Source organism: Ciona robusta, chromosome 9 (genome assembly GCF_009617815.1).
Source record: "Ciona robusta chromosome 9, ASM961781v2".
Taxonomy (NCBI): domain Eukaryota; kingdom Metazoa; phylum Chordata; class Ascidiacea; order Phlebobranchia; family Cionidae; genus Ciona; species Ciona robusta.
This window is the reverse complement of record NC_143243.1, coordinates 4,198,893-4,215,542: the sequence shown is the minus strand read 5'-3', so window position 1 is coordinate 4,215,542 and position 16,650 is coordinate 4,198,893. Positions and strand designations below refer to the sequence as shown.

General features: G+C 34.4%; 1 protein-coding gene across 5 annotated transcripts in view; it reads right to left on the bottom strand.

Moving 5' to 3' along the window:
• LOC149731138 (dynein axonemal heavy chain 7-like) overlaps nucleotides 1-16,650 on the bottom strand; it is a 52,086-nt gene that overhangs the window by 27,263 nt on the left and 8,173 nt on the right. For 2 of the 5 annotated variants that reach the window (XM_089884963.1, XM_089884964.1), the window contains exons 13-38: nucleotides 16,367-16,460; nucleotides 15,644-15,853; nucleotides 15,145-15,265; nucleotides 14,692-14,854; nucleotides 14,034-14,169; nucleotides 13,694-13,822; nucleotides 13,196-13,330; nucleotides 12,114-12,262; nucleotides 11,482-11,668; nucleotides 10,641-10,771; nucleotides 10,080-10,207; nucleotides 9,720-9,853; nucleotides 8,687-8,827; nucleotides 8,142-8,354; nucleotides 7,426-7,535; nucleotides 6,909-7,077; nucleotides 6,371-6,563; nucleotides 5,867-5,972; nucleotides 5,209-5,353; nucleotides 4,017-4,217; nucleotides 3,638-3,673; nucleotides 2,301-2,447; nucleotides 1,932-2,081; nucleotides 1,167-1,349; nucleotides 517-696; nucleotides 131-262 (exon numbers count right to left, since the gene is read on the bottom strand). In XM_089884963.1, coding sequence (XP_089741089.1) covers nucleotides 131-262; nucleotides 517-696; nucleotides 1,167-1,349; nucleotides 1,932-2,081; nucleotides 2,301-2,447; nucleotides 3,638-3,673; nucleotides 4,017-4,217; nucleotides 5,209-5,353; nucleotides 5,867-5,972; nucleotides 6,371-6,563; nucleotides 6,909-7,077; nucleotides 7,426-7,535; nucleotides 8,142-8,354; nucleotides 8,687-8,827; nucleotides 9,720-9,853; nucleotides 10,080-10,207; nucleotides 10,641-10,771; nucleotides 11,482-11,668; nucleotides 12,114-12,262; nucleotides 13,196-13,330; nucleotides 13,694-13,822; nucleotides 14,034-14,169; nucleotides 14,692-14,854; nucleotides 15,145-15,265; nucleotides 15,644-15,853; nucleotides 16,367-16,460 — 3,823 coding nt within the window. Of the gene's footprint in view, nucleotides 1-130; nucleotides 263-516; nucleotides 697-1,166; nucleotides 1,350-1,931; nucleotides 2,082-2,300; nucleotides 2,448-3,261; nucleotides 3,328-3,637; nucleotides 3,674-4,016; nucleotides 4,218-5,208; nucleotides 5,354-5,866; nucleotides 5,973-6,370; nucleotides 6,564-6,908; nucleotides 7,078-7,425; nucleotides 7,536-8,141; nucleotides 8,355-8,686; nucleotides 8,828-9,719; nucleotides 9,854-10,079; nucleotides 10,208-10,640; nucleotides 10,772-11,481; nucleotides 11,669-12,113; nucleotides 12,263-13,195; nucleotides 13,331-13,693; nucleotides 13,823-14,033; nucleotides 14,170-14,691; nucleotides 14,855-15,144; nucleotides 15,266-15,643; nucleotides 15,854-16,366; nucleotides 16,461-16,650 lie in introns of all 5 variants that reach the window. The other 3 variants (XM_089884965.1, XM_089884966.1, XM_089884967.1) reach the window with 2 other exon arrangements.

Below are 16,650 nucleotides of genomic sequence, written 5' to 3'. Positions count from 1 at the left end.
ACGATTGTTGCGTCGCCACGCAAGGATAAACAAGTATGATTCATTTAATCACTACTTTATTATTTTATGACAATTTTTATACTATCTTTGATTGTAATGATTTTACAAATTTTAAAAATTTCAATCTTACTTCAATCCATGCAACTACTTCGCGCTGATCCATGGCTTTAATTTTTGCAGAATCTTTAAAATCATCCATTTGTGCTTCCATTAACCTCATTAGTGAAACAGCCAAGTTTGTGTTGTTTGTTGGGGAGAGTTCCTATCGTAATAAAAGATGTTTTAAAACAATGTTTCCTATACAGTTACAAAAATACAGTAAAAATGCATTTTATAAAAAATACATATATATAAACATATATAATGATTTTTACTTTAAATATCTAAATAAAATTCCTCCTAAAATACTATATTATTATTCTATCAGCCCCTTGAAACATCAGGTACTGAGCCAACTTAAACACAATGCCTTAACATAAGAACAATGCATCAAAACAAAACTTTCAATTGTTTTACCTTCGCACCACCTTTTCGTAACCACTGGGTCACAGGAATGACCATACGGTCGAAAAATCCTCGAATAATTTCTTTGTGCTCCTCAGTGACACCTTCTGGCAGAGTGTTGAGCCATGATATTAGCAGGGGTCGCCATCCAAGCATGTGGGGTTCCATGTAGATCATACCACACCTTGATACCTGTAGAGAAATATATGGATTAAAAAAATATTGAGGTACAATTTAAACTCTTTGTCAAACTAAAAAGGTAGTAATTGGTATATAAAATATATTCATATACATTAAGACTACAATAAATTGAAGGACTGTTTTATCTTGTTTATCAACTTTTGAATGACTAAATGTAACTTACTTTATCCTAATCCTAGCGTAGCCGGAAAACGACACTTGTTATAACTTGAGTGTTCTGTTTCATACACCCGTGCCAGCTTACGATTTACCAAGTATGTTACTTTGTGGGTGATTAATATTTGGGATTTTTTTTACTTTTTATTATGTTAAGCTGATAATTTCGACAACCCATTAGTGACCCCTGGGTTTAATGTTACTTAATTATATTCTGTGTTACACGCTTACTGTTAAGAACAAATTTACACTTAATTAAAGACAGAAGTGGAGTCGAAACACCTAGCAGGCACACAAATACTTACTGTAGCAGGAGAAGCAACTTCTAAATCCATGGGTTCAAACATAAGACTCATAGGTGGACTCATCTGGATAATTTCACCGGACATTAAACACAACTTCTTATTATCATCCAACACAGTGTTCATGTTCTCGATCCAAATAGCGTCAACTGGGCCATCAAAAATCAGCCATTTACGATCAGGTGTCTGTGTATAAGTATGTTTGTTATAATAGGTAATATTATTAGGCAGTAGCCATTCTAATCAGGGGCCCTATATATTAAGAAAACAAGCTATTCCTGATTAAGAAGTATTTTCATAAAACTGAATAAAACTACAAATATAAACTAAATTTGAACCTTAGTTTCTGTTTAAATTTAATGTTTGTCAGAATTAACAGCCGCATTTCTAACAAATGTTTCATTAAAAACTATTATTTTATTTTTAATTCTCATCCCCTATTTTAATAATATGATTTCATTACTACAATTGTGAAGATAGATAAACCATATGTCATGTTCTGTGTCCTTTCGCATACCTTTGTTTGTATTAGAAATTTAACTTAAAATAATTAAACATAAACGGCTTGTTTGTGTTGGTGTAACAACCACGCTTATTCTCTTCTAACTAAATGTAAATATGTTTTTAACGGTAAACGTGTTTCAACAACTTTTGTTTTGCCGCTATATCCTGTCTTTTCGTTTCAAATATTACTAAATCTTTGCTACCGTACGCGAAGAGACAAATAAAAAAGTTATTAGTATGTTATAAATGAAGAGATTTACAAACCTGTGATGAAGCAAACTGTCTGTAACTGACAGCCAATACACCATCCGACCATTCGTGTGATATTGGATCGAATGAACCATATAACTGACCCATAGTTACAGCTTTAGGGTTGAGAACTGTAATCTGGACTTTGTTTTCATCCATTAACCCCTGGAATAATAAACTTGAATAAAAAACATGTATGTTACTAAAAATTCCTATTGTTTTTCGCGTTGTTTTTTCGCTTGGTTATATTAAACAACTTTATTTTCGTTATGGCACTTAAAAAGATAAAAAAAGATCATGTTTTGCAAAAATTATGAGCTGCAATGTTTGCCTAACTGATCAGATAATCTGTGTTTAAAGCAGTAATACTTATTATTGCCTTACTTTTTCATGTATATCAGTCAATGCACCAGCTAGTATACGATAAGCACTTGTCTTCCCACCAAAAGGTTCGCCCACAATCATGAAACCGTGGCGTACAATCAACATCTCGTAAATTTGAAGGATTTTTTGAGTGAAGAAATCTGTCATCTGTGATATCACAATGATGTTTGTTTATTTTTTTTTCTTTAACAAACATCTTAAAATAATTTTAATGCAATTTTCACGTTACCTTCACTTTTGTTTATAAATATTATAAAAACTTTTGTTTATAATTTGATTTTTTCTAAAAGGCATATTTTTTAAACTAATGGAAAAAAATTACCAGTGAATTTTAATATTAAGGCAGTTAACTACTGTACAGTAATCTACACAATATTGCAGTGTGTTAAATGCGTTTTCACTACTAGAAAATTCTACATTGTAAAACTACATCAATCTACTACTACATAACTTAATTCAATAATTAAATAGAAGTTATCTGTGGCCAGGCTATAAATTTAGTGACATAATACTATGTTGTTTTATCTCATCACAACTTAATTGATGGGTGCATAACTTTAAACAATCACCAACATTGTACATTGAAGTAAATGTGAATTATATTTAACAACAGGTTAAATTCTCTATTGATGAGGTGGCAAGTTATTAAAATCTGGGATTTTGGGCAAAATTGGCCCATTACCCCTCATGTTTACATCTGCATATTTTTATTCTAAAAATTTAAGTAATTTTTTTGGCTACACAAAATCATCCAATTGTGATATTCTATTCTATGTGGGTGAAGTCCTTATTAAGGACCTGGGATTTAGGCCACGTTTGGCCAATTACATAGTGTATTGTGGCTTTTGACCCATTCATGGTGATGTCGCATTAAAAATATCTTTAAACTTGGGAAATCAAGCATTGTGACTAAATTAACCATACAAGTAGTGCATCGCATCTACCGTGCAATGCAAGTTACCAAGTCTTCAATGCCTACACTTGCCATCATCATCGGCATCTCAGGGTTGCATGTACCAGGTGCCCACTGGTTAATCCACACACAGTATGTTAGCTACCACTCGCGGAGGTTAAAATAAGCCACACAAAAAAACAACACACTGCCACCACTGTTTTCACAGCAAAAAGTAAGGATTTTTACTTTTTGTAAAATTTTGATTAAAAAAATTCAATTTTCATTGTTTCTTCATTATTTCAAAATTTTGGAACAAATTTTTACTTTTTGCATTGTCAAAAACAGTGGGCAGCAGTTATTGATATGATTTCTCGTGAAAAGCAATGTTTGAGGGTTTTAAAGCATATGAAAGTATTAAAGCTGCACACACACTTGAGTGTACCTCTTTCGTTACACCTGGGCCCTCTTCAGAGTAAAACTAAATTGTGAAGTTTAATTAATAAACAAAAATCTATTTAACCAACTCAATAACCTATGACTTTATAAAAGATATTGTTATAAATGATTTTAGGTGATTTTATTGTGTGCACAATAAATAAATGACTTTTGAATTTAAGTAACTATTATAGTGTCAAACTGACTTAATTTTTACTTTTGTCCATGAAAACTGATGCTAATAATATAAATAAATCTAATGGGTTGAGAATCAATACAGTACTCCTATAATATGGTATATTGAATACTTTGTACCATAAAATGGTAAAAATACATGCTAATAATATAATAGTATGGTGGAATAAACAATATGATGGAACTCATACCTGGAGGTTAAGTTTGTCGCACTGGTTCTTGATCGCATCAAGAAGATGAGAATAATCTGGTTTAGGAAGTTTTACTCCCGGGAAGAGATCGGATGTGATCCCGTTAAAGAGAGGAAGATCATGGGCGAGGAACTTGGGAAGATTGACATCAATGATGGATCGGAGCATCAAGATGTCTTCATTTTCCTCCGGATATGCAAGCTGATGGAGAGGTAAATGAATAAATTATTTATCCTTGCGTGTGGTGGGGCTACGGCAGTCAGCATAACATGGGGGTTCTGTTTCATACACCTCATGGCTAGTTTGAAGTTACCACGTATGTAATTTTAAGTGATTGGCTTTCTGTAGGTGATTGTTTTTTGTATGGCTGGCAATCAAGACAACCCACAAGTGGTCACTGTGCAATTGTCGTCAAGTATTTTACACAACGACACAAGCGTCCAAAAAATAGCAGCAATGTTCCTCAAAACCCGTAAACTCTGGATTAGAGGCATGTGCTCTTATCATTTTGCCACAGAGGCAATAGGTGCAACAAATTTAAATCTCCCTGTTGTAATCACTGCGTATAAGTTTATTAACCCTGTATTTCTATGTTATCGTAATTTTGTTGGAAACACTGGCGCTTGTTAATACAGTCAACCCCGCTTAATCGGCCCACGTTTAATCGGAGCACCCGCTTAATCGGACCGATTTTCACTGGTCCTGTATGTAAATACATTTTTCGTACAATCTTCCCCGGTTAAACAAACCAATACTCCGCTTAAACAGACCATTTTCCCGAGAAGATGCATCTACTATTTAGAGAGAAAAAGCGAGTGTTTCTTTATCGACGATCGGGAGCAGACGCGAGCACTATTTAGAGAGAAGAAGCGAGTTTTTCTTTATCGACGATCGGGAGCAGACGCGTGCACTATTTAGAGAGAAAGGGCGAGTGTTTCTTTATTGACGATCGGAAGCAGACGCGAGCAGTATTTAGAGAGAAGAAGCGAGTTTTTCTTTATCGACGATCGGAAGCAGACGCAAGCACTATTTAGAGAGAAATGGCGACGCAGGGGCTGGAATATGACGAACTTTGTTCACTCCGCATAATCGGACCACCCGCTTAATCGGACCAGTTTGGCTTGGTCCCAATGTGGTCCGATTAAGCAGGGTTGACTGTATTACTTTTCTCACTCATATAAAAATAGTTTACCTTCAAGTTGGCAGCAGCAGTAAGTACAGACTTCACTGCTCTCATCCCATAATCATAATGGTGTTGCGATGACAGTTGTTCCGAACACAAGCGATATGTTGCCACAATCTTCACTGAGAGTGGACGAGCGTTCACGAAGCCACAACTGTTTGTAAGTTATGTTAAAATAAAAACACTTTCAATGTTGGATTTATGGTTAAATATGTTGTTCTCGACAACACCCATACAGAAATACAAGTCTTGTTAAAATATACAGCATTTTTAATGTCGCATTTATGTTAAAGGTAAAAAAAAATGAAAAAATATATTTGCCACAAAGTAGCATAAATGGTAACTCATAAGCTGGCACAAGGTGCATGAAACAGAACACTCGTGTTTAAAGGCTGTCGTTTCCGGCCACTCGAAAATAAAGCAAGTTACATTCAAGAGAGATTGAATAGAATGTAACCTCTTTATCTTTCTGTGGGGAGCTTGGACAGTCATTATAATACAGGTGTTCTGGTTCACACACCATTGCCCACTTATAGTTTACCACATCATTAACTTTATGAATACTTTTTTTATGATCTTTCTATATGGCATTTATACATTCATTCTATATAAAAATGGCACAAATTAAAAAGGCAAAAACTATTATGTGGCATAAATGAGTGTGTACCTGTATAACATAATTTCTGATATCATGGCATAATCAGGTACCATCATGGCCACTGGTCGGAACAAAGCTTTGAGGTTATCTGGCAACTCAGATCGGCCAGCATAACCTGTATAAGAAAAGTTTATTAAATCAAATGGTTGATTGCTTGAAAAGCATCCAGCTTTGAATACATATCATATATTTGTATGCATTGATTACTACAGAAGAAATTGTAGAATAGGTTTTGTTAGGAAATGCATAATCCTCTGCATTAAAGAGTAGATATACTTAATTTAACTATAAAAATTAATACCACAGTACAACTGCCACTACAACTGCCGCTGTTTCAGATAAAAAAATTCGAAGTGCACTATATCTATATGCAGGACACCAAATGTTATTTGCCACTCACAGCTTTTTACCAACAGCACATATTTTATTGCACATGTCACCCAGAAACTCCTAACATACTTCTATAACTGGCAATGCATATTCAAAACACATAACGTTATACAGACCACATACCTGGATTCATGGTGATAAACACAGCACATGTCACATCCAGTTTAATCTCAGTTCCCTCAAACAGCAAAGTGTCCTGGCCAGATTTGATCCCACTTTGAATGGTGAGGATTTGTTGGGCAACCACTGACAGCACTTCAAGGTCAATACGGTTGAACTCATCAAAGCAAGACCAGGCACCACATGATGCTAAACCCTGGGGTAAAGTAAGTATTGGTTATTTTTAAAATGTTAAATAAAATAATTGCTGATGAATCTATAAGCCTCGCCATAGCAGACAAAATGGTGAAAACTGAAATATAGGCTAGGATTGGCTTATTAACCCAACACCCTAGTGCTTCTGCATGGACCTCACCAGATATTGAATGGTAAAGTATGGGAGAATATATATGACATTCACAACAACACTAAATAAATGAATGTAACTTAATTTATCCTTGCCTGGCTGGAAAACGACAGTAGTTATACCAGGGTGTACTGTTTCAAACACCTCGTGTCAGCTTACAAGTTACCAAGTATGTTATTTTTAGTTTACACTAACTTTGAAAAACTTCCCAAGAGCAATGTAGTCCAACCCATCAGAGCAGTTGAATACAACACATTGCTTAGCGATGGCTTTTGCAAGATCTTTGGTCGTTTCAGTTTTTCCTGTCCCAGCAGGCCCTTCTGGAGCTCCACCAAGAAAAAGATTCAATGCCCCAAATAATGTTCTGTTGAAATTTACATTATGGGGTGTTTTTTGAACTTCAGCACAAAGATGTAAATACCAAAACACTTTAAACCAGGTTTTATTAAATATAAAGAGAATTTTAAATTAAAAAAAATTACGCCTAGTAAAAAGGTTTTTACATTTAGGAATTTTATTAATAGCTAAAAAGTTACAAAAAAAACCTTTGACTTAAAAAATATAACTTTCAAGATATCTGTGTTTATTTATTAAGCAAAAATGTCTATTTTATCATACAGCAAAATAAATGGCACGTTTATTGTAAAATCGAAAAAATTTGGAACAATTGTTTTTTATGAAGCTTAATAAATAAATATGAAGTTCATGTTACCGATAGCATCTGTCAGTTAGTGGAGTAATAACCAGTCTTGGTGTATTACCGAGGTATTCATATCCATAAGCTAAGCCAGCATTGATCATGCGTGTCTGCATGTTTTCCTCCTGTAATTGAACAAAGGTTACCTGGCGCCGTGGTACAGTGATTAGCACGCCTGCCTGTAACCCAGAAGTAATGGGTTCAAGGCTTGACGCTGCTACCATTGTGGGCCTATGTGTCCTTGGGCAAGACACTTAACGGCAATTGCTCCAACCCAGTGGTCATTAATGGGTTCTAAATTATCAGCCATACATAAAAAAAATGAAAAAATCCCCCAGAAAATAATCACCCACAAAGTAACATACATGATAACTCGTAAGCCGGCACGAGGTTTCAGACTCGTGTGTTAAAAGTTACTTAATATTTTCATGTGGAGAGGAACTAACAGTTGTTGTATCACTGGTGTCATTTTACATACACCTCGTGTCTGCTTATAACTAATATAGTACATTAACTATTCATGTACTTTTACCATTTTTAAATATGTTATTGCAACATATATATCTTTTTATCTTCTTTTTATAAAGTAAATACAAGTCCATCAGTTAAGAAAATGGATTCCACAACAAGCTAAATGGATTCAAAATGATTTATTTTTACAAAAAATTAACTAGTTTTCAAACATTTTTCAGGGAAATTTTTAAAAAACTAGTAAAGTAACAGAATCCTACCTCCCAGTAATAGCGCAGCTGTGAGAGCCAAGCAAAATCATCCATGCTTTGAATCTTGTCTTTCACAAGGACTGCTAAAACATCGCGAGCATGTACATCGAGTGTGATAAGCGCACCAAGAGTGACTCGATTCTGCTTGGATAATTTTCCACGAACGAGGAAAACAATCTCGGATATTTGTTTCGTGCTTAAATCAAGGTAGGCTTGCATTGCCTAGAAATAAATAAATTGAATTATTTTTTTCTAAGAGGTCCTATGACCAGGAATTCTAAGGAACTTTAGTGCAAAGTTTGCCCAATACTTTGATTGAATTAGAAATACTTGATATCTTAATAAAAAAAAAACACTAAAAAAAAACTGAAATCTTAAATTTTACTGTTTAATCTTTAAATGTTAATATTTTCACATAAAATACTGAAAAAATCCAATTTACTGTGTAAAAGTCAGTGGTTAATTTACTAACAACAAACATCTTCATAAATTACGTTACATGTATAAGTACATTTAGATACATTCTTTCTATGTTATCAAGCATATAAAACTACCTCTGGTCCAGTATTAAGCGCATTCTGTACGTTATCTGTCCAATATTTCTGTGTGACGCATAACACAGCTTGTCCAGGCCACTTCTTCACCCATTCGGTTCGTGGTTCAACTTGAAATGCTGCGAGTGAATCTCCAATCACCTGCGTAAGATTGACAAGTATTGAAAAAGAACATTAACATAAAAATAACTTGTAATAAAACGAATCTGACCCTGATCTGATGTACATATAGTTAAACGATTCTTGTATAGTAAAATACATTAATGAACTGGTGATACGAAAACGTAACCAACAAAAATCAAGTTCAACCACTAGTGGTAATTGGGAAATATATATTGCCTAAATGGCATTGTCAGTCTTTTATCTGAATAAGAGACTGACGATGCCATTTAGCAAAAATAACTTTTAAAAAATTACGTCATCAGGTTATAAGTGACATAATTGATCCCTTTGACGTCACTGATTCAAACAATTATTTCAGTTAGGTAGTAAACAAACCAGGGATCTACATTGCAATTGATTCCTTATGTATTTTTTAGATAAAAACCCAAATTACACATAAATACAAGATTTCTGATGACGTCATTCAAAATTTGATGACGTCATCAAAAAAATCAAAATACAGTGATGTAGCAAATTTTCCAAAGAACAAAAGTCTAATTTATTGTTTTTGGCTGCCACAAACACCTGAGTCGCTAGAGAGCAGAATGTGACAAAAAATAATAATATATCTCGTCCCTAAAGGGTTAAGCCATATCAAAAAAAAATCCTACAGAAAGCTGAAAAGTGTGGTAGCTCGTAAGCACACGAGGATAAAAAGTATTGCGAAAAAATAAACGCGTCTGACTGTGATGTGGTGTCAGAGCACCGGTTGCACGAAGGACTTAAATTGCCTTTCCAGGTGCTGGGGTAATGGGCAAAATCTGGCCTAAATCCCAGGCCCTTGACAAGAATCTCATCTATTAAGAATAAACTATTACCAGATATATATGCAATCATTCAAACACAACACAAGTTGCCTTGTTTCTCCTACCTTCCTTAAACTTGTCACCATGTCTGCTTCCAACTCCAGCAACCATTTCTCCACCTGCCCACGAGCCTTAGCTGTTGAGATCTGGTCAACAAGTTTTACGACTTCTCCCTCAGAACTCTTGATGTGTGTGATATCTGAATTACAAAAGAATTTTAATAACCTGCAAATATAAACAGAAATCACTTTATTATTCAAAATAAATGTATGTTTAAAATAGAAACCAATAAAAATATTAAAATATAGCTTTCAGTAAAACTGCAAAAGGACATAAAAACATGACATTTATGACATAAAAACAGTTGTTAGAACACGGGGTATGATTTCAAAATTGCAGACTTTATGAAAGTAAATGTAATGTACCTAGCACATCAGTAAATTCAAGGTTAGCAATCCCTTCAAAACATTTCTTCAAATGAGGTTGGACTCTGGTCGGGTCTTTCGTCTCCGATAAAATCTCCAGCAATTCATCATTTGATAAGAAAAAGAACCTGATTATAGTAGGCTGGTAATAAAATACGAATAATTGTAACGTACTATATAGTATATCAATTCTATCTATAAATAAAATATATAATATATACAGAATTTGCTTAATACGATAAAAATAGTTTGTATGGGTAAACTCCTATTACTAGAAGGCACGTCATGTGCAATTGGAATTATGCCAGAGTTCCAAATAAAACAATACTCTTCGTGTTTTGTACCAAAAATGTTAAAATATTTTAAACGAAAAGACAGAAATATAGCAACAAAACAGTCGTTAAAACACGCTTACAGATAAAAAATATATTTACATTTAATTGGAAGAAAATAAGCATGGTCGCTACACCATAAGAATGCAAAATCCATGTAATTCTAATACATTGTGTGTCATAATTCCGAGGTGTCAAGTCAGTTGCTGTAAATATTACAATCCAATACCTGGGGAAATAAAGTCGTTTTTTCTCCAAATATTCGTTCAACCCCTTCAAAATAAGCTCAAGCAGTTCGTTCGACTTTTTCAACTTTTCCAACATTTTCTCAATTTCCACAACAACCAATACATGGTGGTCCTAAATATAAAAGACACATTTTGTTATGACACAGATGCATTTCTTAGGAATACTGCTGTCTATAGGTTTTATTCATGACTGCATTTTAGCAGATATGCATCAGAATGTCAATCCAAACATTCAATAAAAATTTTAGTTTCGTTGTGAGCTGTTTAATCAAGACAGCAAAAATATTGATTGCTTAATAATCTGATTAAACTTATTGGGAACTCTTGTCATAAATATACAGCCCTGGTTTAATATACATCTGCCATTAATATATAACATCCAAACAAAGGCAGTGGCAGTGCTAAGTAAAGATTATTGGAAAACTGTTAAAATGTTATAGCTACAGAGTACTGTATTTTTGTAATATAATAATAACATAATAGGCCTAATAACTTTCTTTGTTCCTAGATTAAGGTAAAGAATATTTTTTAAATATTTTATAGCGACAAAACAACAGTTGTTTAAACACGCTTACGGTTAAAAACATATTTACATTCAGTTGGAAGAAAATCAGTATGGTCGCTACACCTAGCACACAAATGGGCCATTTTTGTTTAATTATTATCAATTTAGTTTTACATATTACAGAGATAAATATAACAACAGTCATCAGAAGGTTACTGTTTTATATATAGATTACTATAAACTTTACAAAGCTTTAAGCCTAAATCATTAAAACAGAAATCACCACAAGATGTCTATGATAGATAACATCCACTTACAACAACAGCTTGCTTCATGATATCCCTCCATGTTTTATCCACAGTAGTAAACCTCCTGCCTTCCTCAGGCATCTGTGCCATGATATCTGGGGAACTGAAGATAGGTTCCAGGTACAACCATGTGGCTTGCACCTTTAACCACTCATCCAAGATCTCTTGCACCAACAACAGCTTGTCCTCCCAATTTCTGTGGTAGGTGAAAGAAAAATAAAATTTAAAGAACAAATCAAGAAAATTTCAAAGAAAAAATTTTAAACTAAAGCAATTTTTAGGTAATGATGAAGAATTGTCAACCAAGTTTGCATTAAAAAAGCGACAGTTTTGCTGTGGTTGAGTTAGATTACTCTAGTGTTTGGCAATGAATTAAGTTTTGTTAAGTTATAAATGTGTTTAAATATAAAAGTGCTTAACTTATAAAATGTTATCTGTGATATGGTTCATGAATCTGGCCCTTATCCATCACTCATATTGTATCATAAAATAATATACCAACCACTAAATAAAGATGTACCAAAGAGATATAATATTTCACAATTACAAGCATCATCATTTTTTGAAAAGGAAACAGGACCACATCTACATTGAAATTTAATAAAAACATATTTGATAAAATAAACTGAGTTAAAACTCACTTGATTTCAGCTTCAAATGGTTTTATAAAAGGAGATCCTCTCATGGTTTGTGTCTTCACGATGTGATCATCCAAGAGCATCTGAATGTCATCTACAGAGGAGAGGATTTGTGTTCCAGTTTCACGATATGGGATCATGTTGAACTCCATCTGAAAACATGTTGTGTTGGATACAATTGACGCAGTCCCAGAGCAAGACACACCATGGGACAGGCGATTTAAGCCAGACTTAGTCCATTCATTAATATTTCATCTATAATACTGATAAATATCAGTGTTAAACCGGCGGGATGAACAGTTGGTTAGCGCACCTACCTCCACCCCAGAGGTAATTGGTACAAGGCTTGCCGCTGCTACCATTGTGGGCATATGTGTCCTTAGACAAGATACTTAACAACAACTGCTTAAACCCAGTGGTTATTGATGGGTTGTCCAAATTAACAGTCACACACAAAAAAATTAAAAAGTCCTCCAAAAATATTTATCCACAAAGTAATAATACATGGTAACTTGTAAGTGGGCACGGGTGTATGATACAGAACACCCAGGTTATAACGACTGTTGTATTCCGGCCTCACAAATATAAAGTAAGTTATGTATGTATGTATGTAACTTACCTTATCCTCGCGTGGCCGGAAAACGACAGTCTTTATAACACGGGTGTTCATACACCTCGTGCCAGCTTAGGAGTTACCATGTATGTTACTTTGTGGGTGATTACTTTTTTTGGACTTTTTCATTTTTTGTGTATGGCTGATAATTTGAACAACCCATTAGTGACCACTGGGTTGGAGCAATTGCTGTTAAGTGTCTTGCCCAAGGACACATACGCCCACAATGGTAGCAGCGACGAGCCTTGAACCAATTACCTCTGGGTTAGAGGCAGGCGCGCTAACCACTTAGCCACGGCGCCGAACAAACAAACAAAGTTACATTTATTCATTCATTCAAATAATCCCCCTTAAAGTTACAAACGTGGTAAGCTGGCACAAGATGTATGAAACAAAACACCCATGTTATAAGACTGTCGCAACACAAGGGTTAAATAAGTCACACTTTTTAAAAATATTAGGCATGACTTACTTCGTCCCACTCAGTAACCATCTTCTCCATTGCTTTCTCAAGTGAATATTCCTTGCTGGCAGCTTCACTGATGGATTCAAATTGTGTGAGGTATGATTCCAGGTTCATGTCCAAGTATTTGGAAAGGGTTGAGTCCTATAACGGAAATTAATATTTTGTATTTGTTTTTTATTACATTAAATGATATTTTTAATTTGGTATGTATTACATTAGATATGAAAACAGATTCTTTTTTACCTATCTCTGAAAGAATTGCAAAAAGTTTACATCTCGATCTCAATCAAAAACTAATAGGCCAAGACTTAGGCATGTTTCGTTGCAATAATTTCCAATAAATTTATATCATGAATGTTATTTAGAACATTTTAAATAGAAAGTGTGACATTGCTAAGTTTGGGGGTGACGGATCAACTAACTTGCAGTGGAACCTTACTCCTATAAAATAGAATTAAGACATCACAATGATCTTTATTGTGACATCACAATGCTGTTTGTTACCTCATCAGGTTTGATTGGAAATCCAACAACTTCTGTCAATTTCTCCCAATGTCTGTCTCGTAACCCTGGGTTACATATGGATTGTATAAGCGGAATGTTTTCCTTGAAGTCATCCACTTTTGTTTTGGTCTGTTAGAAAATTTTGTGAGCTTTTTCACCCAAAATGTAAAAAACAGAAGTTTATAACATAATAACACAAAATTTAAAATCATAGTTTTAAAAAATATTGAAATACTAGAACTTAAAAATGATATTTTTGTGTACATAATATCATCCATATGTTTAAAAGCTGCCTATTTTGAACTAATTATATACTACTTTTAGAGGATTATTTACACACCTTTTGAGCAATTCCTTTAGCATTAGGGTTGTCTGCAAAAGTCTTCTCCAATTTGTAAAGATTTCTCCACACATTACCAATATCTTGTTCCACTGTGTCTGGATCTACTTTATCAAAAGTACCTTCAACCCACTCTCTGTATAAATAGAAACACAATTTAAACACAACGTATATTTTTAAGGATTAATTTTATATTAATGAAATAAAATTAGTCATTTCTGTTTATAGAAATAAAACCATCTTGAGTGATGGGATATTGTTTGTGTTGAAACTGACCACGAAGAAACATTCAGCGCCGTGGCATAGTGGTTAGTGCGCCTGCCTGTAACCCAGAGGTAATGAGTTCAAGGCTCGACGCTGCTACCATTGTGGGCGTATGTGTCCTTGGGCAAGAAACTTAACAGCAATTGCTCCAACCCAGTGGTCACTGATGGGTTGTAGAAATTATCAGCCTTACATTAAAAATTATGAAAAAATCCCCCCAAAAAATAATTCCCCACAAAGTAACATACATGGTAACTCGTAAGCCGACAAGAGTTAAACCCGTGTGATAACGACTGTCGTTTTCCGCCAAGGCAAGGATAAAGTAAGTTACATTCATTCATTCATTCAAAATATATGTTTCATGTTTTTAATTAAATACACAGGTCTAACTTACTTGTATTTTGTGTTGAATTCCACTGTAGTCTCATACAGCTTGAGATAAGGTGTAACTGTGGAAACAAGAGCCTTCCTTACAGGATACTGAGATGTCTCCCACCCATACGCTTCCTCCTCTGCATTGAATTGCTCAATCTTCTCTGCTGCGGTGTCCAAACGGGCTGAAAAAATAAACATACTATTAAAAGGCTTATCATTCCTACATCTCATAAAGACATATTTATTTGGGGCAACTGCAGTTAAGTAACTTGCTCTAGAACATATGCCCACAAGAGTAGCACAATGGTTAGAGCGCTTACATCTAGACAAGAGGAAACAGGTTTGACGCTTGTCGCTGCCACTAATGTGGATCTATTTAATCTTTAGCAAGACAGATAACGGTAATTGCTCCAAAATGAATAAATATGATATAGTTAAAATAACTTTGACACAAACTATTTAATTGCCTTACCACTAAGAGCTTGAGCTTTCTTCAGGTATCTGTTGACTTCATTGAGGTCACCAAAGCTGTTGAATTCCTCAAGTTGTTTCTGATACCCTTCCAATTCTTCATTGAAACGTTCACGGCGAAGCTGATAAAGCAAGAGGTGTGTTTTAAAATAATGAAATTAACAAACCGAAAGATCAAAAAAAACTTTTCTATTTCAACATTTTCTATTCTGTATGAGTGAAATCCAGAAGATTTAGGGAGACTTAAGAAGTCAGAACACCTAGGATTTAGGACGACCTAAAAAGTCAGAAGACCTAAGATCTAAGAAGTCAGAAGACCTAGGATTTAGTAAGACCTAAAAAAGTCAGAAGACCTAGGATTTAGGCCAAATGCGGCCCACTAAACCAACACCCAGAGATTTAGATCAGATTTAGTTCATTACCCCCAACACCCAAGTCGCTTAGGTATTTTGCTCATGCAACCAGCATAACTTTTTTCTAGATTTCAGAACAACAATTACCTTAAGACCGTCCTGATATTGGTTTGTCTTCTCATCCACGATCCTCTCATGGTCGATAAAGACACGATCCATCCTTGCATGCCACTTAAACACCTCACTGTTGGTCCTTATCTCTCGTGGAGTGAAGGAGGTGAAATCCACGAGGAATCCGAGGCGTTCCTTGCACTTCACGAGGTGATCTTCCATCTGCGTCATCTCTTTGGCGCGAACCTGATGAGGAGGAACATGGGATGTATTAAAATCACTGTAAGTGTTTTTACGCACACTTTTGTTTCTATTAGAAGTTTATCTTGATAAAAATTGAACATAAATGAAATATTTGTCAGCTAGGTGTAGCGACCACGCTTATTTTCTTCTGGATAAATATGTTTTTTTTACGGTAAGCATGTTTTAACAACTTTTGTTTTTATTCCTGTCTTTACTTTTAAAAGATTTGTAAATTTAGGCTACCAAAATCGAAGAGACTCAAAGAATTAGCCATGCAAGTTGAAGTGCGAATTCAGTCAGCAAAACTACAAATAGCCCAATAAATCAATTATGATTCAATTTATCATATCGTTTTCTTGAGTAACTGTGTCAATTTACTCAACTATTATTAAATTACTGTCAAAACAGCGGCAGAACTAGAGTTACTATGTGATAGCATTGTAGCATATTATGGACATACACGGTTAATGTAGTGATATAAATAAAACAGATATAATGTTGCAAAAGGTAACTTACTGATTTCACATATTCTTGTAGTTCAATAAGCTCATCTGTACTTGCAGGTGTACTTAGTGCTTTCTTTGCAATGACTTCAAACTGTTGTATCAGTCTAAAAGGGAGGTAATAGCAATTAAACATCACCATTAAAACCTATTATAGTTTAGTCCTAAATTTTTTATAGATTGGACACAAACCAAACTCGTTAAAACAATAAATGTATAAATAGTGCAGAACTAAAACAAATATGAATATTCATTCCATACATTGTGTTATTTGGGTAACTTTATAAAAACTGAATA